Below are 24,104 nucleotides of genomic sequence, written 5' to 3' on the forward strand. Positions count from 1 at the left end.
TGTCCATCTGAATTAATTTGTGTTTTTACTTTAAACTCCATTTGCGCAGGATCACTGTCATCATCTTTTGTTTTCGTTTTATAGATCTTTCGAAATAATACCCTTCTCTATTATTATGAGGGTCAGCACTCAGCATAGACCTTGAAAGTTGATCAGTCACATTAATTGGGGATAAATACCAACATGTGATTGGTCCATCCGCACCAATACGTAGGCACTTGTCAATTCCAGTCATACGATCTGTCATCATCCTCCAGTCCGTACAATGCAAAAGGGAAGTTGAAAGAAGTGGGAGAGGGACATCGCAAAGCTTGATGAAAACTAACGCCAGCTAGATACTCGTCACTGTGAACAGACAGTGAAGTGCCACAAATATTTTACTGGGACATCGTCACGTTTACTCGCTTCCTCTTTTGGATAGGTGAGTAGCTCGTATATTAGCTGGCTTGGCTAACGTTAGCAAATGGCTATCCGGAGGGCTCCTCCCGATGCGGCCAGCTAAATAGCGTTAGCTAGTTTGCCAGGCCGAATCTCGTTTTTGTCAACCCCACTGCTAACGCTATATGAGCTCGCTAGCTACCGTTGGTTAGCCAACACTGGGCCAAGCTAGCACTGCAACGTACGACGGGTGATCCCGGAACAGTCTTTGTTTATGGTTAACACGTTAGTTATGTAAACATTTCGGACCCCATATCATATGGTCCATACCATTAAAAAAAGAAAAAAAAAAGACAGATCACTAAATTATGCAGCTAACAGCTAGCTATTTGGCCGTACACACCCAAACCTGCATAATCTCTGTTGGTGTAGTTACTCAAACGATAACGTTAGCTAAACTGCGGTGTAACGTTAACATGGGGTTGTAAATGTTTCAAACACTCACAGACTCGATAGGTTCATGCTTGATACGCAGACTGGTTTAGGTTAGTCGTTTCCTAATTGTTGGCAAGCTCACCATAATTCCAGCTATCGTGCTAATATGAGCCATGCAGTCAACATAACAACATAACAGGTGTGGTTATAACTTTGTCGTAACATGATTTTTGAGCAATTTTGTCGGTAATTATTTGGGACTGTTACTCTGTTTACTAGTTGGTGCGATTGAGAAATAAGAGGGTGTTAATCTGTCGTTATCTGGTTCGTTACTTTGTGATTACACACACAGCCCAGAAAGCCATAACGTCACCTTGACACACTATTCTCAAATATGCCTAGATCCGTGTCACACTAATCCACTTTGTAACAGTCTGCCTCACATAGGTTTTAGCCGCTGGCAAATTGCCAAAGGTTTGTTGTAACAAGTTTTCACATGAACAGGTGGTGACTGTGACAAACCACTGGTCAACTGTCTTCTATCTGCCCTATGAAATAACTTTGCATCAATCCCAACATCACTGTAGTTGTAATATGAACGCTACATCCTGCTTCCTAAACTTTTTAATTGGTACTGGTGACAAACAGGCACTCTTTGGCAGCAGTTAAATCGGTACTGGTGACAAACATAGGCAGTTTTTGGCAGCAGTTAAATTGTGGTGACAAACATAGGCAGTCTTTGGCAGCAGTTAAATTGGTACTAGTGACAAACAGGCAGTCTTTGGCAACAGTTAAATTGGTACTGGTGACAAACATAGGCACTCTTTGGCAGCAGTTAAATTGGTCCTGGTGTGACAAACATAGGCACTCTTTGGCAGCAGTTGAAGTGGTACTGGTGACAAACATAGGCACTCTTTGGCAGCAGTTAAATTGGTCCTGGTGTGACAAACATAGGCACTCTTTGGCAGCAGTTAAATTGGTACTAGTGACAAACAAGCAGTCTTTGGCAGCAGTTAAATTGGTACTGGTGACAAGCAGTCTGTGGCAGCAGTTGAATTGGTACTGGTGACAAACATAGGCACTCTTTGGCAGCAGTTAAATTGGTACTGGTGACAAACATAGGCAGTCTTTGGCAGCAGTTATATTGGTACTGGTGACAAACATAGGCACTCTTTGGCAGCAGTTAAATTGGTACTGGTGACAAACATAGGCACTCTTTGGCAGCAGTTAAATTGGTACTGGTGACAAACATAGGCACTCTTTGGCAGCAGTTAAATTGGTACTGGTGACAAACAGGCACTCTTTGGCAGCAGTTAAATTGGCACTGGTGACAAACATAGGCACTCTTTGGCAGCATATAAATTGGCACTGGGGACAAACATAGGCACTCTTTGGCAGCAGTTAAATTGGTACTGGTGACAAACATAGGCACTCTTTGGCAGCAGTTAAATTGGCACTGGTGACAAACATAGGCACTCTTTGGCAGCAGTTAAATTGGCACTGGTGACAAACAGGCACTCTTTGGCAGCAGTTAAATTGGTACTGGTGACAAACATAGGCACTCTTTGGCACAGCAGTTAAATTGGTACTGGTGACAAACATAGGCACTCTTTGGCAGCAGTTAAATTGGTACTGGTGACAAACATAGGCACTCTTTGGCAGCAGTTAAATTGGCACTGGTGACAAACATAGGGACTCTTTGGCAGCAGTTAAATTGGCACTGGTGACAAACAGGCACTCTTTGGCAGCAGTTAAATTGGTACTGGTGACAAACATAGGCACTCTTTGGCAGCAGTTAAATTGGTACTGGACTGGTGACAAACATAGGCACTCTTTGGCAGCAGTTAAATTGGTACTGGACTGGTGACAAACATAGGCACTCTTTGGTAGCAGTTAAATTGGTACTGGTGACAAACATAGGCACTCTTTGGCAGCAGTTAAATTGGTACTGGACTGGTGACAAACATAGGCACTCTTTGGCAGCAGTTAAATTGGTACTGGACTGGTGACAAACATAGGCACTCTTTGGCAGCAGTTAAATTGGCACTGGTGACAAACATAGACACTCTTTGGCAGCAGTTAAATTGGCACTGGTGACAAACATAGGCACTCTTTGGCAGCAGTTAAATTGGTACTGGTGACAAACGTAGGCACTCTTTGGCAGCAGTTAAATTGGTACTGGACTGGTGACAAACATAGGCACTCTTTGGCAGCAGTTAAATTTGTACTGGACTGGTGACAAACATAGGCACTCTTTGGCAGCAGTTAAATTGGTACTGGACTGGTGACAAACATAGGCACTCTTTGGCAGCATTTAAATGTGTACTGGACTGGTGACAAACATAGGCACTCTTTGGCAGCAGTTAAATTGGTACTGGACTGGTGACAAACATAGGCACTCTTTGGCAGCAGTTAAATTTGTACTGGACTGGTGACAAACATAGGCACTCTTTGGCAGCAGTTAAATTTGTACTGATGACAAACATAGGCACTATTTGCCAGCAGTTAAATTGGTACTGGACTGGTGACAAACATAGGCACTCTTTGGTAGCAGTTAAATTGGTACTGGTGACAAACATATGCACTCTTTGGCAGCAGTTAAATTGGTACTGGACTGGTGACAAACATAGGCACTCTTTGGCAGCAGTTGAATTGGTACTGGACTGGTGACAAACATAGGCACTCTTTGGTAGCAGTTAAATTGGTACTGGTGACAAACATAGGCACTCTTTGGCAGCAGTTAAATTGGTACTGGACTGGTGACAAACATAGGCACTCTTTGGTAGCAGTTAAATTGGTACTGGTGACAAACATAGGCACTCTTTGGCAGCAGTTAAATTGGTACTGGACTGGTGACAAACATAGGCACTCTTTGGTAGCAGTTAAATTGGTACTGGTGACAAACATAGGCACTCTTTGGCAGCAGTTAAATTGGTACTGGACTGGTGACAAACATAGGCACTCTTTGGCAGCAGTTGAATTGGTACTGGTGACAAACGTAGGCACTCTTTGGCAGCAGTTAAATTTGTACTGGACTGGTGACAAACATAGGCACTCTTTGGCAGCAGTTTGTAGATTTGTTTGTATTTAAAAAATCAAAATGGCTGGTAATGTGTAGTGAAAGTGGCTAGTTAAGTCGGTATTTACCGGGCTGAAGTTAATTTCCCATCCTTGCTACTGTATCATCTGTGACATTTTGGCCTCCATATTTGGGCTTTTTACTTCAACATGTAGGCTATTATAAATTCATGGTTTAAAATAAATGTTACAGAAACGATGCAAATGCGGTTCATTTTGATTCCTGAACAATTCTCCCAATATACAAAAATGCAGAAACCTCTGCACATATTTGTCTCTCACACATGACGGGAGCATTTTAGACCATGGTTTTTGAAAGTATGTCTTCCTGGTCCCAGGTCCCCACATGACAAGAGAAATAGGTTTTAATGAGCACAGGTCCCATGTTTAACCACATGGTCCTCCAGCTTTGCTACATTGCTAACTTGTATGCATTAATTTGAACTTTGTTGAAGGACCCCTGGATCATTTCCATAATATAGCCTTTCCCTGGGGTTGTACTGTTTTTATATCTTATGTGCTACTGCCATGATTTCCATGACTGATTTCCCTGCAGGGACAATAAAGTTTAGCTTACCTTACCCTTAGCTAAGTATCTACAAATTATTGTATGCCGACGAAAGTAACTAATATATAAGATGATATAAACAATTCCTCAGCTGTCCTTGATGACATTTTGATAGGCAAAATCATTTATTACTAAGATAAGATGAATGGCATTTAATAAAATTGTCAAAATGTGCGCATAACAGTAGACAGACCTGTCAATTGCATGTTATTTACTGACTTTATCCCCCCCCCCCATTTTTTAATCCTCTTTCATCACTGAATCATTTTCCATTTTTAAAATCTGCTAAGTTACACTGTGCTTCTCTTTATCTGTTCTGTTCAGATATTTAGCACAACTTGGCACAGTACGCCAGCTTCCAGAGGAAGAGACCGGACAGTGTGACATGGCAAGTAGAGGTGGAGCAACACGACCCAATGGGCCAAATGCAGGCAACAAGATCTGCCAGTTCAAACTAGTGCTCTTAGGGGAGTCGGCTGTGGGGAAGTCCAGTCTCGTACTTCGCTTCGTCAAGGGACAGTTTCACGAATTCCAAGAGAGCACAATCGGAGGTATGGAGCTGCAAAAGCACAATTTTTGGGTTCGCTTCTGTGAAAAAGCCTGTGAAATCGTATGTAAGGCTGGCTTTACATGGTGAAACTTGCACGCAACTTTAGTTGCATGAAACTTAGGTGAAACCAAGTTGCAAATGAATTGCATGGTATAAATCCTTCTGCAACTCACTTGAAACTTCTGTGAAACTCAGCCGCGACAGTTGCAAAGCTCTCAACTTTGTGGAACTAGTTTCATGCAACAGCCAATCAAAATGCTGATAACCAGTCAGCTGATCACGTAGGCTCTGGCTGTCTGAATCAGTGCGCAGTCTCAACAAACACACACAAGTACATGTCATGGCAGGACGGGACAGGCAGCGAAAATGCACCAAATAAAACCGAAGACGATCTCTTGAAAAACCGATACAACACCTCCGAGTCCGAATTGATATTTTCCAGCGAGAAAACGATATGAAATACGATACAAAGATGCAGAATGACAATTCTCACTTGAAAAAAGAAGAAAACGATACAATAGATGAAAAATGACCAATCTAGCTAGCTAGTTTTGCTGGAAGAAACTGCCACGTTGCACGAGACTTGATTATTTTTTAATTGCATTGTGTAACTGTGAAGTTGCATGGAAATTGGGTTGCATGCAACTTGCAACCTGCAACTAGTTGCATGAAAGTTTCACCGTGTAAAGCCAGCCTAAGGATTGAATATCCTATCCTGAGACACTTGCAATTATTGTAACAGTGGAATAAGCATTACATTCAGAGATGATCACTATTAAGGCTACAAGCAAACAATAGTAACAAGTGGAATGGCCAGAGCCATAGTTCCCAGACAGTAGATATAATACAATGCTCCTGTGACCCTACAATGATCATGTGTGTGGTGCAAAAGTGCTACAAATGTTACCAAGAGCTGAGGAATTTGGTAGAAAGCACGTGGAGGTGGAAGATAAGGGGTTCCTACACAGGTCTGGAAAGCTCTGAAAACGATTAAAAATGAATTTGATCATTTTCAGGGTCTTGAATAGTTTGGGAATTTGAAAAAATGTTTGAAAAAGTATGGACAATCTTATGCTTCAGGTCTGATACACACATAATTATACAGTAGCTTTTATGTTGTTGTAGACCCACTTTTTATTATTGTATTTTTTGAAGAGAAGTTTTCAGCTTACAACTGGAGCTAGAACGCTGCCACCGTGAAGTTGTAGTATGACAGGAACAGAACTGCAGGAATAATGGGGCGAATTCTCTGGCATCTTCATCCTACTTCCTGGAATGTCTGGCAGCTTACACAATATTAAACCCATCACTTATTGTTTCTGTCAATTTGTATATATTGATTAATAATTGATTGATTTTTATGATTAATTTTATATATTGTATATACTGGTATGAAATACACATTTTCCTCATTTGCTTCATGTGCTATCATGAGACTGCTCTTTCCAAAGTCGCCTAAGCCAGGACACACTAGAACAGAGGTTCTCAAATGTTTTTCAGCCAAGGACCCCTTACAAGATAGAAAATATACCGGGGACCCCCTTATTCTGATTTGTGATTTTGGGCTAAGCTTAATTGTTTTCACGGTAACGTGCTTGACTTTTAAATTGATAGGTTTCTTAGATTAGAACGTAATCCGTGAACCGTTTTAGATTTAAAGCATAAACTATTTTCGTTGAACTATGAAGCTTTTGCAAAAAATAAAATAAAATAATAATATATATATATATATATACTGTATATATATTATTATTTTTCCTGAAAACTTTTCGCGGACCCCCTGGCAAAGTGCCACGGACCCCTGGGGGTCCCCGGACCCCCATTTGACAACCACTGCACTAGAAGACTGTGAAAATCCTAACCAATTATGTTAATGCACACAATATGCATCTCACAATTGTGTGAGATGCATATTGTCTCAGTCATGTATAGATGTTCACGTTCGATCATTACACAAGGTCCATTTCATGTGACTTGCATCCAGATTGTATCCAGATGTGATTTAAAAAAAGGTTCATACTTAATTTTGCCCCCATTGGCGGGATGTGAAACTTTGGAATGAATCCGTCCGATAATCCTCTAGTAATGTGTCTCCAACCTTAGTCTCAAATGATGCCATTACAGCCACACAAGCTTTGTTATATGTGGCTCATTAGTCATTTGTTTGTCCACTTTGTCCCCTGCAGCTGCCTTTCTGACTCAGACAGTATGTTTGGATGACACGACAGTCAAGTTTGAGATCTGGGACACAGCCGGTCAGGAGCGCTACCACAGTCTGGCACCCATGTACTACAGAGGCGCCCAGGCGGCCATTGTGGTCTACGATATCACAAACGAGGTGAGTCAGGAGCCAGTTTTTGTCTCGTCTGCCCGCGCGTTTTCCAGTGGTGCTTTTTGCTGGAACAATGTTCTTGTCAAGGTTGAGCAGATGGACAAAATGTAGTGTCAACATCACTATCAGCTATGAACACTCCTCGGTCTCAAAGCCATCAGAAATGTAGCTTGTAGACCAAAGCTTTGTTTCAATCAAACAAACATTGATGAAACATGTCAGTCAAGATTATGTTTAAGTGCATTTCTTGGGGGGGGGGGGGGGGGGGGTACCGCCTGTTTCTTTATGGAAGACTAGAAGTGTGCATGTCCAACCTGTTTCAGGCCAGGTGCTGGATGAAAGTATACTTACATAGAACAGCTGGAAAATATATCCCCAGCTGTATTTACACCCCAACTGGTGGTGGCAATATACTTTTTGTTGGTTGCTTTCACTAGGTATTAGGCCTTGAATCCCTGTATAGAGATATACTGTATATATTGCATCTGTAATTTTTTCTTTCTTTCTCTCAGAATTTTTGAATTTTTGGGAGGGAAATTACGTGCTAAAAGTTTAAACTTAGATGTACATGCCCACTTTTATCTCTCTCTCTCTCTATCTATATCTATATATAGATATATATATATATATATATATATATATATATATATATATATATTAGGGGTGGGAATCGCTGAGTAGCTCACGATACGATATCGTCACGATACTTGGCCCTCGATAACGATATTATCACGATACAGCGATACTGCGATAATCGATATATTGGAAGATGATACATCACGATACCTGTGTAACCGAAGAGAAAAAAATACCCCTAAAAGGCAAGAAGCAGGTATTATGTATTTATTAGCAGAATTGACATGAACTCTCTCAGAGTTCACTCACTCACTCATACCATTTTCGATACCACGGAGGAAAAGTTACACATTAAGTCCTTTTTATTATTATTATTAAAACAAGAAAACCTATATAACCTACCTACCTATATAATTTCTAAAAGTAGATATTAATGATCAAACATTTCCATTCATGAAGCCTACAGTATTTATGTTTTTGTTTCAACTACAAACATAAATAAACGTCAACTTGAAACTATGTTTGAACTACCACACACAGCATAATATTTTAGCCTGTTTATAATTTTTTTTTTTTTTTTTTTTTTTTTTTTTTAAATAAACATATCGATACTTGGTGCCAGTGTATCGATAACGTATCGCAAGTGGAAATATCGCGATACCGTGAGTATCGATATTTTGTCCCACCCCTAATATATATATATATATATATATAAGGGCTATCAATCGATTGAAACATTTAATCGCGATTAATCGCAAATTAATCGCAAAATTTTTCGTATCTGTTCTAAATCTACCTTAAACCGGTATTTTTCAAGTTATTAATACTCTTATCAACATGCGAGTAGACGAATATGTTTGCTTTATGCAAATATGTTTATTATTATTGGAACAATGACAAATATTGTCCAGAATATTCTTCAGAATAACCTCAAAGGTGTGCATGCTGAACCATACTGTAGTAGAAGCATATAACCTAAGCCTACTGTAGTAGGCTGCATCTGAACAAACTAAGAGCTTAGAATGGCATTTATAAATGTATTTGGCAGCAGTGTAGTAGGCTAGTGAAGACTACAGTAAATATGGGCAAAATGAAGACTAAATCTCAAAGACTGGATGCTGTTGAGATTTGTCTTAATTGTGCCGAACAACATTGGAGAGCTTTGTGTTTGTGCAAAGAATATGGGTAGTGTGATATTGGTATGTAATTGGCCTTTGGTAGGCTATTGTTGTTATTGCTACACACAGTATTTGGAATACTCACGCATCTCTCTGAGGCTGCAGTGTCAGTCTGTTCTCTCTCACTGTCTCAGTCTCCCTCTCATTTGCGGGACGCGTGGAAAGTCATGAAAATGCTGTGCAGTCCTGCTGCACAAAGCAGTCACCCTACTTTGAAGCTGAACTTGCCATTATACCGTTTTCTTCCTCCTTTTCTGCTCATGGACGTTTGTTTCTGCTTGGCATCGCCAACGTTACTGCCATGGATTTCCCAAACTATGGAGTGGACCAAGGCTCAAACATCACAGAAAGTGCATGCGTTAATCGCCCATAAAAAAAAAGATGGTGGCGTTAAAAAGAATTTGCTATTATCGCGTTAAATATGACAGCTCTACCCAGCTAGCAGATCATGGGCGGGCCGCCGGCGGCAAGCCGGAGACCAATTCGGCGGGCCACCGTCGGCAGCCGCAGCGGCTCCGCTGCGGTCGTGCTAGTCGGTGAAACAGCGGTCCGCCGGGGTGGCTCGCTGGCGGTCCGCTGGCGGCACCAGCGTACACAGCCAGCGGCCCTTGCACGGCACGCTGATGGCATGCCGCTGGTATTGCACCTCCCAGCCCCCATATACATTGTTATGCTAATGCATGCATGCAGTGCTTCTCCACTGGCAGGGCTCCTCCCTTCCTCTCATACTTAAATATGGTGGTAATTTCTGAGGTAGCCTACTTGGTTAAAAAAGGTTGAGATGAGAACCACTTCAATAATGCACATAATTACAATGATTTAAATGATAACACGTGATTATTAATACAACAATAATAATTCAAAGGAGAACAGATCCGTGAACTTTGTTATTTTATTTATGGACATAAATTAATTAATCAAAGGATGATTATTTGACAACTGTGCATTGCAAATAGCAAACAATTTGACAACTCTGTATATGTTGCATATTATGTAGGCTATATATTAAAAAAAAACATCAAGCCAAAAATAATGTATAAAAAAAAACAAAGCCATTTTGAATCACAAAATCTGCCTTACATAGTGCAATAGTCAAATAAAAGAGTCATAAAGATACAAATAGAAAACAAGCATAAAGTCACGCACAGCAGCACATCATAGATACCGGTATTCCTACTTTTCCACCGTGTTCCAAAAAGTTAATTTTATATAAAATAGTGTGTTATTATAGGTGGGTAATTATCAAGGACTGTAATTATTGTAAGTCAATACTAGCAGGGGTAGTCCAGTATATAAATAAACAATAGTCTCAAGATTCAAGCTAAAAATTTGGGCCTTTTCAAGCCAGATTTAGAGGGAAAATGGCGACATCTAGTGGACAAAAAAAATCACTACATAGTGCCTTTAAGATAGGACGTGGAGGATGTTTCTCCTTCACATCAGTGCTGAAATGGCGGCAAGGCTGGCAAAATACAGCATCAACTTTAATGCTGTACTCTAGCCAACTGTATCTGTTGTACCATTTAGCTGAAAAACACCTACGTTTTCCAAAGAGTGTTCTAGTCGGGAAGAACGCAAGTTTGGTTGGCATGCAGGTTCGTCTACTGCAGAGAGATCTGTAGCGTCAGTGTCCTCTGGCTCTGCACAAACCTCCGGTGTGTTGTTGGCTGCGTTCCCCGCTGTTAACGTCATTGTTTCGGCTGCATCATCTTCTTCATCGTCGTCCGTCTGTTCTCCACTGTACACCACCAATACAGGTGTGGAACGGGTGCACTACAATCCGCACTTGTTGAGGGGGAGGGTGACGACGAGTCACTGCTGGTGCTGGCTGGCACTACTGCTGCTGTGCATTTGTTTACTTTACGTGGACGACAGCTTAACTAGTTTCCCATGATGCTCCTGGGCACATAGGGCAGCGGACAGTTGGACACAGTGCATGACAGCGTTGACATGTGTTTTGCAGACAAAACAAAAAACTTTTTTTACCCCATTTTTTTTAGGTGTGCCAGCGGCCTGTCTGGGTGGCATTTTCACACCCTGGCACACCCGTGGCTACGCGCCTGAGTAACAGACCTTGAAAGTGACATAGTGGAGTCCATGTAAATGTCCGTGGCGTGTAATAAGTCCATAAAATGCCCAGTAAGTCCTTAAGTGATGTGTAATGGTTGTGTCCATGGCCGTGCGATAATAATGTCCATATCAAAGTCCATAAGATGTCAAGTGTCTGTGGAATAACAGACAGAAGCCCATGGGGGGCTTGTGGAGGCTTTCGGGTCTCATTGAAGAGGCGGATAGCCAAGTCCGAGTCACGAGTGCCTCGAGTCGAGTCACGAGTCCTGGACTTGGACTCCTGGACTCGAGAACTACAACACTTGCAGGCAGAGGGAGTCACAGGTCTTTTTCTCTTTGACGGCGTCGCCCGTGGCCTTCATGATTTTCCCATTGGTGTCCATGGACAAGGCCGGCTCCTCCGAAACCCAGCTATGCAGCGGAGAGATGGACGAGAGGCGAACAAGAAAGATTGAGGACATGAAGACTAGTCATTACAGTTTGTTGAAGTACAATTTTATGTATTAAAACAAAAAAGGGGGGCGGGGGGGGGTGAGAGTAATACCTTTAAATCACTAATGTCCAAATGGAGGTGTTGTCCTTGTTTGTTCTGGAAAAAATAAAGCATAAGCAAAAAGAATGTCAGAATAAATCAGAATGTAAAAATAAATGTTACAGCATCAAATTAAATTCTAGGCTAAAATAAGTAGGCTATATTGCTGTAATTAATTCTGCCTAGTCATTGTGTATGAGGCTTTCAATTTCAGATTCACAGTTCCATTTTGATATATCCAGAATGAGCACATTGAGCACAAAATAGCTGTTTGCAACCGATGCCTTTTTATATTTTACTCCAAGAAACGTGGAAGGTTTATAACAAGAGGTAGATGGCCCATTTCTTCACGTTAGCCTCTGCTACTTGTATTTGTAACACAAACAGCTGTCTACACAACGTCATTTAACTATTAGCCATCTAACTTGTTATCTGCCTAACCAGTGAAATGGCTAATGGTAAGATCGCAGCAGAGCACAAGATTTACAGATATAGCGTGCTATAGACTGCTTAGTCTGCAGATAAAACACAATGACAAAAGGCATAATAATTTAGACTCTTATTGTCATGTTATGTTGACTGATGCTTGTGTGCGACTGCACCTTTGTTTTGGCTCTGTGCTGCTTTGTGTGGGACTCCCGGCTAGCGCGGTTACCTTAACGTTAGCGTGTTGTTTTTTGGAGTTAAATAGGCCTACACAATCCCTGGATGTTTCATTTCGGGTAAAGGGGTTTCCATTAGTTTATATATGTTTACACCAGCTCTGTGAGTATGAAGTGCTTTTGCGGGGCTGTTACACAGTCAGTGTCGAGCCTGAAATGTAGGCCGCGCTACGAGCTAACGCCGCTTGCAAATTACAATAGCTGGGATCATCTAAATCTAGTCTCCGTCTTGTTTAACATCACGTTAGTGCGGTTTTGCAATTAATAACAGGCATATGCACTTCTTACTTGAAAATAAACGGGGTTACTTACATTCTATCGATAATAAATTAATCCAAAAAGCCCAGAGAGTCCTCCTGCTCCATGCCGGCTCCTTGTAAGAATTCAAAGTGCCGGGCCAGCTAGGGGCGGGAACGGAAACAATGGCTGTGTGGGGGAGGGTTTATCTACAAGACATTTACATTGAGCTGTGAGCTGACTCACAGGAAAGTGTAGGCTAGAGCTGACCAAATGAGTATGGTATGCACTAATAGCAGAGGTTCTCAAAGTGGGGTCCAGGGACCCCCAGGGGTCCTTGAGGGGCTTCCAGGGGCCCCCAGCAAAAAAATCTTTTTCACAATAATTCCAATGATAAGTAACACAATGACAGAATGCATGAGCATTTTGATCATGGGTTTTATACACTTTATGTAATAAAACAGTTAAACGTGTGACGACCACACAGTGGGAGGGTTGTCACAAAAGCTATCAGTTGGGAGACCCTGGGACAAAATCTTATCAAATGAGGCTCCGTCTAATTTGTGTCAGTTTAGGGGTCCTTGACCTGAAAAAGTTTGAGAACCACAGCACTTATAAGCTATACACCACTTTGCTTGGTCATTGCAATAGGGCTGCAACTAACGATTATTTTGATAATCGATTAATCGGTCAATTATGTACGGACGTAGTCGGCTCCGCGACAGCGGGGCCAGGGAGTGACGTAGCCAGCACTGCGCCGCAGCAGCTACGGTCAGCTGTTGTTAATATCAACAAAACAGATGGCTCTGCGGTCCAACTAATTGCGAGGCAACAAATCGATAATCAAATTCGTTGCCAACAAATTTAATAATCGATTTTAATCGATTTAATCGACTAGTTGTTGCAGCCCTACATTGCAAAACCATTCAAAGTCCAACATCCATCCAGTTGTATTTTAATTTGCTCTGGTTTACGACGAACATTCCAACACAGGTGATTAGAAATGTTTGTCCACTATCCTAATGTGAGGTGTCTTTATTCCATTCATAATCACAAGAGAGAGCAAATAACATTTCACTCTGACATAAATAAATAAATAAATAAATAAATGTTTTTTAATTCAAAGACTGTAAATATAAAAATTCGAGAGAACAACAGAAATAAAAAGTAAATGAGAGAAAAAGAGAGAATATTGTAGGGACAAAACAATTAGGCTACTACAGAGGTTAAATAGGCTACAATAAACTTCTCAAATACAATGTATAATCTTTGGGCATTTGTGTTTTTCATCCATTTAGCAATCTGGAAAATCTTGCTAAGTTGATTTTAGAATGCTGTGAAGGTATTTTTGCCTTTGTGTAGCCTAATAAAAACAGAAATCCATTAAATAGTCTCTTTCAAACAAAAGAGAACAGAACTTAGCCCGCCCATCGTTTCAAAATAGAGCTATAGTTTCATAATGCTTATGAATGCAGTTTAATGGATGGGGTGGGCCTATCTGCCGACAGCCAGACACCAGCGCCCCTCCAGCGCTGATGTGGTACTCAGAGAGGGAAAATTCTTGGCGGCTTGCCGACGGCCTGCCGCTGCTAGCCCTCCAGCGGCATTCCGCCAGAGTGAAGGTAGCGGCGTTCCTCCAGTGGGCCGCCGGATGGCCGCTGAAGGAATGCCACCGCCGCTATCCCGCCCAAAATGCGATCGCGGGCCACCAGAGGCAGCGGCAGATTGCTAGCTGGGCTCTGTACTTTTTTTGTTTTTATATATATATTAGGGGTGGGAGAAAAAAATCGATTCACTTAAGTATCGCGATTTTTAATGTCACAATTTAAGAATTGATAATCGCATTTTTTCTGTTTATGTATGAAATGTTCCCACTTTCATCAATCACATATAGAGCGCTTCCCTCTGTGCTCCGTGGCTCATACAGCCAATCATGTACCTTGTTAGTACAAGTGACACGGAAACAGCCAATCATTTACAGACAAACTCCGAGTGCACCCGCCCCATGACCCGCCCCCACTCACACACAGCTAATCATATCCCTTGACAATGCAGAGCCGAGAGTCCTGACATCTCCTGTCCTGGATTAAGCAGCACTGTCGAGTTGTAGCAAAATAGACAGTTTGTGTTGTACTCTGAAAGGGTTTCCCCCCCTTGAATCAAATTGTACATTATCAGCTTTATTTTAGCATGCAAAAGTAGCGCGAGACCCAATCCTGGCTAATGAGTCTCGCATTTTGGTCCTCCGCTGATGCCACTCGTTTGATCTCACCCGGCGTTACAAAGAATTTGATGTGGGTGATCGAGTTTCAATTCGTGTTAACGTAACGTGTTAACATGTGTTCTATCTATTAATAAGCGCCCGGGAAATTAACGTTAATGTTAAGACACCAATTTCACAAATACGGACATCTGCAACGTTCCTTTACGGAATGGCATCCGCAGCTCAATTGTGTGAGCAGAGACAAAGTTGAACTGTTAGAAAGGTTTTACTTGTACTTTGGGACAGGAATAACTCGTGTCATCTATTGAGCACACAGCTTATAACTTTATGTCTTCTGCTTGGGCGGAGTCTTGATGGGTATATAACTGATATGGAGAAATGTAGCCTACCGCATTTTCAGCGAGGAAAGGCTTTTTATCGCCCAACAAACGGCGCGCGGTCCCCAGCGCGGTCGCCCTCCAGCCCTATGGCATATTTGCAGTTAAGCAAGTCAAAGCAAAACCCAGGCTTTTCCACACCTCTGATTCACCTCTGTTAACCCTACAACCCTGAAATACACGTTACCAAACGTTTTAAAGAAGGCTGGCAATGCTAGGCTGTCATCAAAGTAAAACGTCACCATGTCTGTAAATTACTGCTTGCAGTTGCACAGAGAGAGAGAGAGAGAGAGAGAGAGAGAGAGAGAGAGAGAGAGAGAGAGAGAGAGAGAGAGAGAGAGAGAGAGAGAGAGAGAGAGAGAGAGAGAGAGAGAGAGAGAGAGAGAGAACCTACCTCTGTGCCTTGAAAATAAGGTGGTTCAAAATGAAGTGGCTAAATGCAACATTTTTCTCCTCATTTTTTTTTATTAATAAAAAAACGGGTAATTAAAATTATCAATAATTATCGATATTGACTGATATGAAAGATGTTATATCGATATACTTTTTAACTATATCGCCCAGCCCTACTCATGAATATAATATACAGTCTCTAGAAGTGTATGATTCAACTTTTCCCATGTTCTAGAGTAAAAAAGCAAACAAACTGAAAAAAAGAAAATAAAAAAAGAAACAAAAATCGTAATATCGAATCGCAATAATCGTCGAATCGCAATACTTTAGAATCACAATATATATCGAATCGGCACCCAAGTATCGTGATAGTATCGAATCGGGAGATAAGTGAATCTGCACAGCCCAAATATATATATATATTATCTATATATATATATATATATATATATATATAAAAAGTACCACCACTGAAGTAACTTTACTGTGATTTATTCAGCAAACGATGCGTTTCGCTGTCGGCTGTGGGTTTGCTCATATAGGTACAGTATAGCAAACCTGATGAAGCTGCTACAGCGTTTGCTGAATAAATCACAGTAAAGTTACCGGTAGTTCAGTGTGCGGTGGTACTTTTTTTGTTTTTGTGCCTTTGCACCTGCAACCTACCAGCATCTGATCATTCCACTGGCTGTGCGTGGGGACTCTCCTTTCTCTTCATATATATATATATATATATTAGGGCTGTCAGCGTTAACGCGTTAATCGCGATGCGATTAAGGGCCCACCATAACACGTTTTTTTGTCCATTCGTCGCACCCGTACTTGTAGTCAAGCCGTTCGCAGCGGTTTCAGGAAGTAAAGCAGAAATAAATCTCCGTGAGGAGCAGAAAAGGAGGAAGAAAAGGGTATTAATGGCAAGTTCCGCTTCAATTAGGTTGAGCAGATGTCATGAGTAGAAGACGGTAGAAAGGAGCAAAACAAACACTGCGGTGCGCACACGTGTACTACAGTACATGTACCTGCACGCCGCGTGACGTACGTCGTCAAAACAACAACACTCAACAGCTGGCTTGGCTATCCTTCGGTACGTAGGCTACTCTCATCTGCAGAATGAAATGTTCAACAGCTTTCTGCCTCATCTGCTGCTCATATTGGGCACATTCTTGTCAAATATTGATTTGATAGTAACAACAAAGTAAAACCAGAAATCCCAATATCGCAGGTGGTGTTGGAGAGATTTCCCTTCTCTATTCTGTCCAATAGACCAGACCAGACCAATGTTGCAACTTCACCCCCCCGAATCGCACCGAGTCCACCAGCTTATATGTGAAAACGACCGTAGTCTTCATTTGCCGATATTTACTGTAGTCTTCTAAGCTGTGCTTAGTTTGTTTTGTTCAGTTGAACCAGTAGGCTAATTATGCAGCCTACTACAGTAGCTTATATGCTTCTACTTCACTATACAGTATGGTTCAGCATGCACACCCTTGAGGTTATTCTGAAGAATATTCTGGACAGTATGTCATTATTCCAATGATAATAAACATATCCGCATAAAGCAAGAATATTCGTCTACTCCCATGTTGATAAGAGTATTACAAACTTGAAAAATATCGGTTTAAGGTAGATTTAGAACAGATAAAAAATTGTGCGATTAATTTGCGATTAATCGCAATTACCGTAAATTCCGGACTATAAGACGCACCGGTCTATAAGCCGCAGCACCAAAATTTACTATTTTTTTCTTCTATAAGCCGCACCGGACTATAAGCCGCGGGTGTTTTGATGTTTAATTACCATATGAAAGGGTTCGTGCACAGAGAGGAATGTCGGGAAAGAGATTGCTGTTTGGGGAAGCTCCCATTTATTAACATTTCAACAAAACAAGCATTACGGTAGGCTATAGGCTATAAGAAGCTCCCATTTATTAACATTTCAACAAAATAAATACCGTAGCTATAAAAAATAAAACAATAATAATAATAATAAAACAATCCTCAAAAGGATAATGTGCTGTAAACAATAAAACAATCCTCAAAAGGATAAAGTGCTGTAAACAATAAAACAATTCTCAAAAGGATAAGGTGCTGCCAACAATGCCCTTGTCTTCATCTTTTAGGTGAAGGTGCAGCAAACGGCTGTAAACAGTCAAAGTCAAGTCTAATCCTCGTCTTCCTCTTCTTCCTCCGTACTGAAACCAGCAAAGTCCTCAACTTCAGTGTCGGAAACGAACAGGCTCAGGGTGGCTTCGTCAACCACTCTCCTCTCTCCTTCGTTGTCGCTCTCAAAACCAACGAACTCCTCTTCGTCACTGTCGGAATCGAACAGCCTCTGAAGGCCCTCAGCTGTGGCGGCGTCCTCCTCTTCATCACGCAGCAGTCCAGCCTTTCGGAACCCGTTGGTGATCGTGGATGTCTTAACACTCCTCCACGCTGTCAGGACCCACTGGCAAACTTGTGCGAAAGTTGCTTTCCGCATGCGCCCTGTTTTTGTGAATGACTTGTCGCCGCTCGTCATCCACGTCTCCCACTCAATGCGCAGTGCCACTTTGAATGCGCGATTCACACTTATGTCGAGTGGCTGGAGATGCTTGGTCGTGCCCCCAGGAATCACAGCTGGAATGCTGTTTGTGGTCTTGATGGCTGCTTTCACCGAATCGGTTATATGAGCCCTCATGCTGTCCAGAACGAGCAACGCTTTCTTTTGGTGAAAGAATCCTCCAGGGCGCTTGACGTAGCACTGAGACAACCACTCCTTCATGACACTTTCCATCATCCACCCTTTCTTGTTCACTCTGACGCATATCCCACTGGGCATTTTCTCTTTCGGCATCGTAATCCGCTTGAAAATCACCATTGGCGGCAGCTTGGCTCCAGATGCTGTGCAGCCGAGAACACAAGTGAAATTGGTTCTCTCGTGCCCAGTGGTTCTCAATGTGATCGACGATTCACCTTTCTTGTTCACAGTGCGAGTGAGTGGCAGGTCGAACGTCAAAGGCACTTCATCCATGTTTATGATCTGCTCCGGTTCGATGGAATAATCCTTGATCTTCCTTTGTGTGTATTCGCCGAAGTTTGCGATTTTCTCCTGGTAGTCGGGAGGGAGTTGTTGGCACACAGTCGTCCGCGCCCTGACAGACAGTCCCTTTCGTCTCATGAAACGGAAGCACCAAGATGGCCCACCTCTGAAATGTTCAATTTTCATCTCGGTGGCGACTGTTTTTGCCTTCAGTCGGATCTGCACCGTGGAAACGCCTCGGCCGTCTGCTCTCTGGGTCAACACCCAGTCCTCAAGGGAATCTTCAAGCTCCGGCCATCTGCTTTTGTGGCCTCTGAAGGACTTTTTTGTCTTCTTACACTGAGACAGTTCCTCCTGCTGCTTCTTCCAACGTCTCACCATCGATTCATTGATGCCCAGAGTACGCGCGGCTGCTCTGTTTCCCTCTTTTAGTGCGAGTTCGACTGCTTTCAGCTTGAAAGCTGCGTCGTGTGAATTTCTGCGTACCTTCCCCATGGTAAGTGAGAGAGAGACTGCTGGTCTTGTTGTGATTCCGGGCGCTGATGAACTTTGAACCGGTAGGAGTAACCGGTTGATTTCCGCCAATGATGTCAAGTCTTTAATACACAAAGGCAATTCAAGGTGCTTTACAAAAAAATAATCGAAAAAACAAGCAGCAAAGCAATGCACATAAAATGTGCTGATGAAGCTGTGTAACCTGTAAAATCCATCGATTTTGGAGGTCACAGAGTGGCCGTTTGCTTACCGTAATTACCATATGTAAGGGTTCACGCACAGAGGGGATTGTTGGCTGTTTGAGGAAGCTCCCATTTACCGTATTACCGTAACATTTCAACAAAACAACATAACACAACACCTTTGTTTATTTCGACAGTGCACACAGTGTCCGCGGTGTGGTGAAAAGAGGGCAACAGAGGAAATTAAAACAGAAGTGGATTTATAGGTAGAAAGAGTGCTAAAAAAGAGAGATTTTATTTGTATTTGGAATTTTTTTTCTGAAAAAATCCATAGATTAGCCGCACCGTTATATAAGCCGCAGGGGCCAAAAAACGGGAAAAAAGCCGCGGCTTATAGTCCGGAATTTACGGTAACTATGGACAATCATGCGATTAATCGCCATTAAATATTTTAATCAATTGACAGCCCATATATATATACATACATACATATATACAGTATATATGTAGAAACTGCTAGTGGTGTTGGTTAAAGGTGTAGCCTCAGCAAGTGGGGCATCGGTGAGAATGAGGAGGACCAGAGGAACATAAGCCAAGGGTTTTATTTAGACATTCCTTGGTGGGTGGATAACCATCAGACAGGTGTAGATTGATGTTAACAGATGATACAGATGATTTTACCTAAACACAAAAGGTATTACCAAAGGTTTCAAACAAACAAGGGAAAACATTCAACTGTAAAGTAATAATACATCTAATTCAAATATACAAAGGAAATAACTAACTATAACAAGACTTACTGGCAATGATGCATCTGCACATTGGTGAACATCAAGGGAAGGACAAAGCAGCCTCCTCCACTGCTGTCTGGAGCACACTGAGCCTCACCCAATCAGTCATCCTTTATTGAGCCCAGGTGTGGCCCAATCAGGGCCCCAGGTGTGACTGATCAGGTGAGGCTGAGCTGGTGGGGGGATTTTGTACAATATATATATACAGTATATCCCTCACCCCCACCCCCCAAAATTTGTTAGATCAACTGAAGTGGCAGGATTCACCTTCAACCGTGCCTCTGCTTTGCTGTGTTTACCATATACAGTAGCTAACAGAAACCCAACAGCAGCTGTGTTTGAAGTGAATATCTTCCCCAGCTAATCTTACAAATAATAATAATAAATCTCCAGTCTCTATCTCCAGTATGGCTGGGTATTGGCAAGGACCTCCCGATACGATATGTATCACGATACATGGGTTGCGATACGATTGTATCACGATACATTGCGATACAATTAGGGATGCACATTTTCCGCAAATTCCAAACTCGATCATTGGTAACATTAACAATCAATCAATCGATTAATTGTAATTAAAAATATATATAATAATATTAATATATAATAAAACGTTTATTTATGGAGCAGCAACTTATTGTATATTTCTCACAGCATTGCATAGCATAGCCTACGCTATGAAACACATAAAAACGTGGAGGCATAACTTTTTAGACATGTCAACATTTGCCCAGAATCCCCGTCACGGCCGCAGGGGCTCACTTACCCACGCAGATTGTTTATTTTTTCTGCTCGCAGTCCAGGTGAGACTCCAGGCGAGCCAATTTATCCCAATGAACACTGTTCTACTTGAACAGCATCTTATGACTTGTCTGAAAAGGGCTATAGTGATGTAGCCGAGTTTCCGGGTGTGCCTAAACAATAAACGAGAGTCAGGCTGTAACGTTATAACACGTTTCCACATTCATTCTCAGTTAGCTCCTAGCGTTAGCACACACCAGCTCTGTGGTCAACAACAAAGTCCCCCACTTCCTATTGTACGGCAACTCTCGAGGGGACAAACACAGAGCCTCCCATACACGCTGAACAGTCTGTTACAGTGATATCATTGCGCCCTCTGGAGGATCATTGAAAAATTATTTGAAAACACCATTTAATGCGTTGCTTTTATGTTTTGTTTTGATCGAGTAATTTTTCTTTGCTCGAGTAAATCCAACAAGCAATTAAAAAAAATCGATATGGCGATATATCACGATATTTTTCTGAAATATCGATACAGTATTGCGGAAAAAAGTATCGCGATATATTGCCGTATCGATTTTATTGCACAGCCCTAATCTCCAGTCACAGAAGGCATATATACCAGACATGTGAATAGTATAATCTGATCGCAAATTGTACATATTCCAACATGCTATAAAACAAATTGCTTTTACTCCACCTGAACTAGAGAACAACATAAAGCTTCCATAGTTTCATCAAAACAAGAAAATATATATGCAGCAAGTAGTTTGACTATATTTAGACAATTCCTGGTGATTCTTTAGCATACAGTATCAATGTAGAACTTCTTCATTTCCTGCTATTTCCTGTTTACCATGTTTTGCATAACTCATTGAGGGATGGAGGCCTAGTTTTTGGGTTATTAGTAGGGGAATGTATTTGCTCATGAATGTGCTTCAGGCAAGGTAACTCTTAGCTCTATTATAACTAGAGCAAAGCACAGAATTGTGCAAAGTGGTTTCTGCTTCTTCTACTCAACTAGCTGCTTCTAAGAAAGTCATTGTAAAAATCATGTAATGGGTCTTATGAATGTAAGACAAAGTCATGATGAAAAAAGGGAAGCGTTGTTTTTTGTTTTTTGTTTTTTAAATGTTTTCTTGGATGAAGTGCATAACTCCAATGGCATAACTGCATGTCAATAGAACATACACTCGCTTCCCTTCAATAATGTGGCTTTGATTTCAGGAACCTTGCATTTGGTTGTCATATTTCATCAGTCATCTTTTGATGAGACTATGTCCTAAAATCTGTCCGGACATTATGGGAGTCCCGTCGTCCTCGTCGGTCCACCACATGGCTCTTATTGTTACTTTACCCACTGAGTCACTTCTTTGCCCTCCCTTTTCTGTTTGCCAGGAGTCATTTGTACGAGCAAAGAACTGGGTTAAGGAGCTTCAGAGACAAGCCAGTCCAAATATTGTAATAGCGTTGGCTGGGAACAAGGCCGATCTCGCAAACAAGAGGGCGTTGGACTTTCAGGTTTGTCCTTTTAATGCTTTTACTAAATGATCTGAAAGATGTCAGAACGGCAAAAAGCAAGAAAGACTTCATCTCTCATTAGAAATGAATTAGAGTTTGAAAAAAATCAAACTAAAAATGAACATTCCTGATTATTTCTTACCGTATTCAATATGTTACTTTTTCTGGACATCTAGGAGATGGACATCACAGACATTGAAATAAACCCTAAAATGTAAAATGCTGAACTGTGATTTATTAAATATATCTTATATTGACATCAGGATGAAATGAAGATCAATATTCTTAGTACAAAGATAATGAAACCTATGTGACAAATGCTTCTCTTCTTCACACTTTGTCTTCCTCAGTGCCAAATTTCAAAGTACTTTGAGTTCATTTCAATGAATGAGTTCATGATGTTTGTTTCACTTTCATAGGATGCACAATCATATGCAGATGATAACAGCTTGCTTTTCATGGAAACATCAGCAAAGACGTCTTTGAACGTGAATGAGATTTTCATGGCGATCGGTAAGTGTCTCTGCTGCATTGAGATAGATAATAATAATAGTTCGATTCCCACCTGGGACGCTGTGAACGCTGAAGGAATGCGTGCCCGTCCGCATGTCCTCGAGTGCCCACCGCCCGGGTGGGGTCGTCAAAAGGGCCTTTCTGTGTGGAGTTTGCATGTTCTCCCCGTGCCTCCCGGGGGTTTCCTTCATATAGGAACCCCCTTCACCAAAACATGCAATATCCTGGTTGCTAATGTGGTTCCTCCTCTGGTCGTTAAGGGCGCCTGTTCAGAGGGAGGGGAACTGGTTGGAATAGCGTGAACCTCCCACGTGCTATGTCCTACCGGTGAAGCTTCCCCTGTCAGGTGAAAAGAAGCGGCCTCCATGTCTCGGAGGAAGCATGGAGCCAGTTTCGGCTTTCCCCAGATCGGCAGAGGGTGGAGTAGCAACCAGGATAGATAAATTAAATGTGCACTAATGGGGGATAAAAATGAGATAAAAAAAAAAGAAAAAGATAATAATAATAGATTGGATTTATATAGCGCCTTTCAAGACACTCAAAGCGCTTCACATATCAGGGGAGGGAACTCAACTCATCCACCACCAATGTGTAGCACCCACCTGGGATGATGTACGGGCAGCCAGTTTGTGCCAGAACGCTCACCACACATCAGCTATCACGGTGGAGAGTTGAGGACTGAATGTGCTAATTAAGTAACGAGGGATGATTAGGTGGCCATGATTGAAGGAAGGCCTGTTTGGGAATTTAGCCAGGGCACCGAGGTTACACCTCTACTCTTGCAAAGAGTGCCGATGGGATCTTAATGACCACAGAGAGTCAGGACCTCGGTTTAACGCAGGGGCTCCCAAACTTTTTGGCTTGTGACCCTATTTTGACGTCACAAAAATCTAGGAACCCAAGACATTTCAAATTCCGGTAGACCATCGATAATATCATCAGTGACATCGTCGGTGATGTCACTATGCTTCTTTTCCCTGCAGAATTCTGACTTTGATCTGAGAATTCTGACTTTAATCTAAAAATCCGGACTTTTTTCTCAAAATTCTGACAGTAACTTCGAATTCTGACTTTAATCTCAGAATTCTGACTTTATTCTCAGAATCCTGATTTAAAGTTATAATCTAAAAGATTTTCATCTAAAAAAAAAAGAGTCACTCACAATGTTGATTGAGGCTATGTCCATTTGGATGAAGCCTTTGCAGTATATAGTGACATTATGTGACATTACACTGTTTGGATCTCACCTGCAA

At 41.7% G+C, this 24,104-nt stretch overlaps 1 protein-coding gene across 1 annotated transcript in view; it reads left to right on the forward strand.

Moving 5' to 3' along the window:
- Positions 1-273: 273 nt before the first annotated feature.
- Positions 274-24,104, forward strand: part of rab5ab (RAB5A, member RAS oncogene family, b) — a 29,392-nt gene continuing 5,561 nt past the window's right edge. The window contains exons 1-5 of the mRNA XM_083644849.1: positions 274-421; positions 4,784-5,010; positions 7,196-7,347; positions 22,216-22,338; positions 22,758-22,851. Of these exons, the coding sequence (XP_083500975.1) occupies positions 4,845-5,010; positions 7,196-7,347; positions 22,216-22,338; positions 22,758-22,851 (535 nt within the window). The 5' untranslated portion in view covers positions 274-421; positions 4,784-4,844. The remainder of the gene's footprint in view (positions 422-4,783; positions 5,011-7,195; positions 7,348-22,215; positions 22,339-22,757; positions 22,852-24,104) is intronic.

The sequence above is a fragment of the Poromitra crassiceps genome (assembly GCF_964638095.1).
Source record: "Poromitra crassiceps genome assembly, chromosome: 1".
Classification (NCBI taxonomy): Eukaryota; Metazoa; Chordata; class Actinopteri; order Beryciformes; family Melamphaidae; genus Poromitra; species Poromitra crassiceps.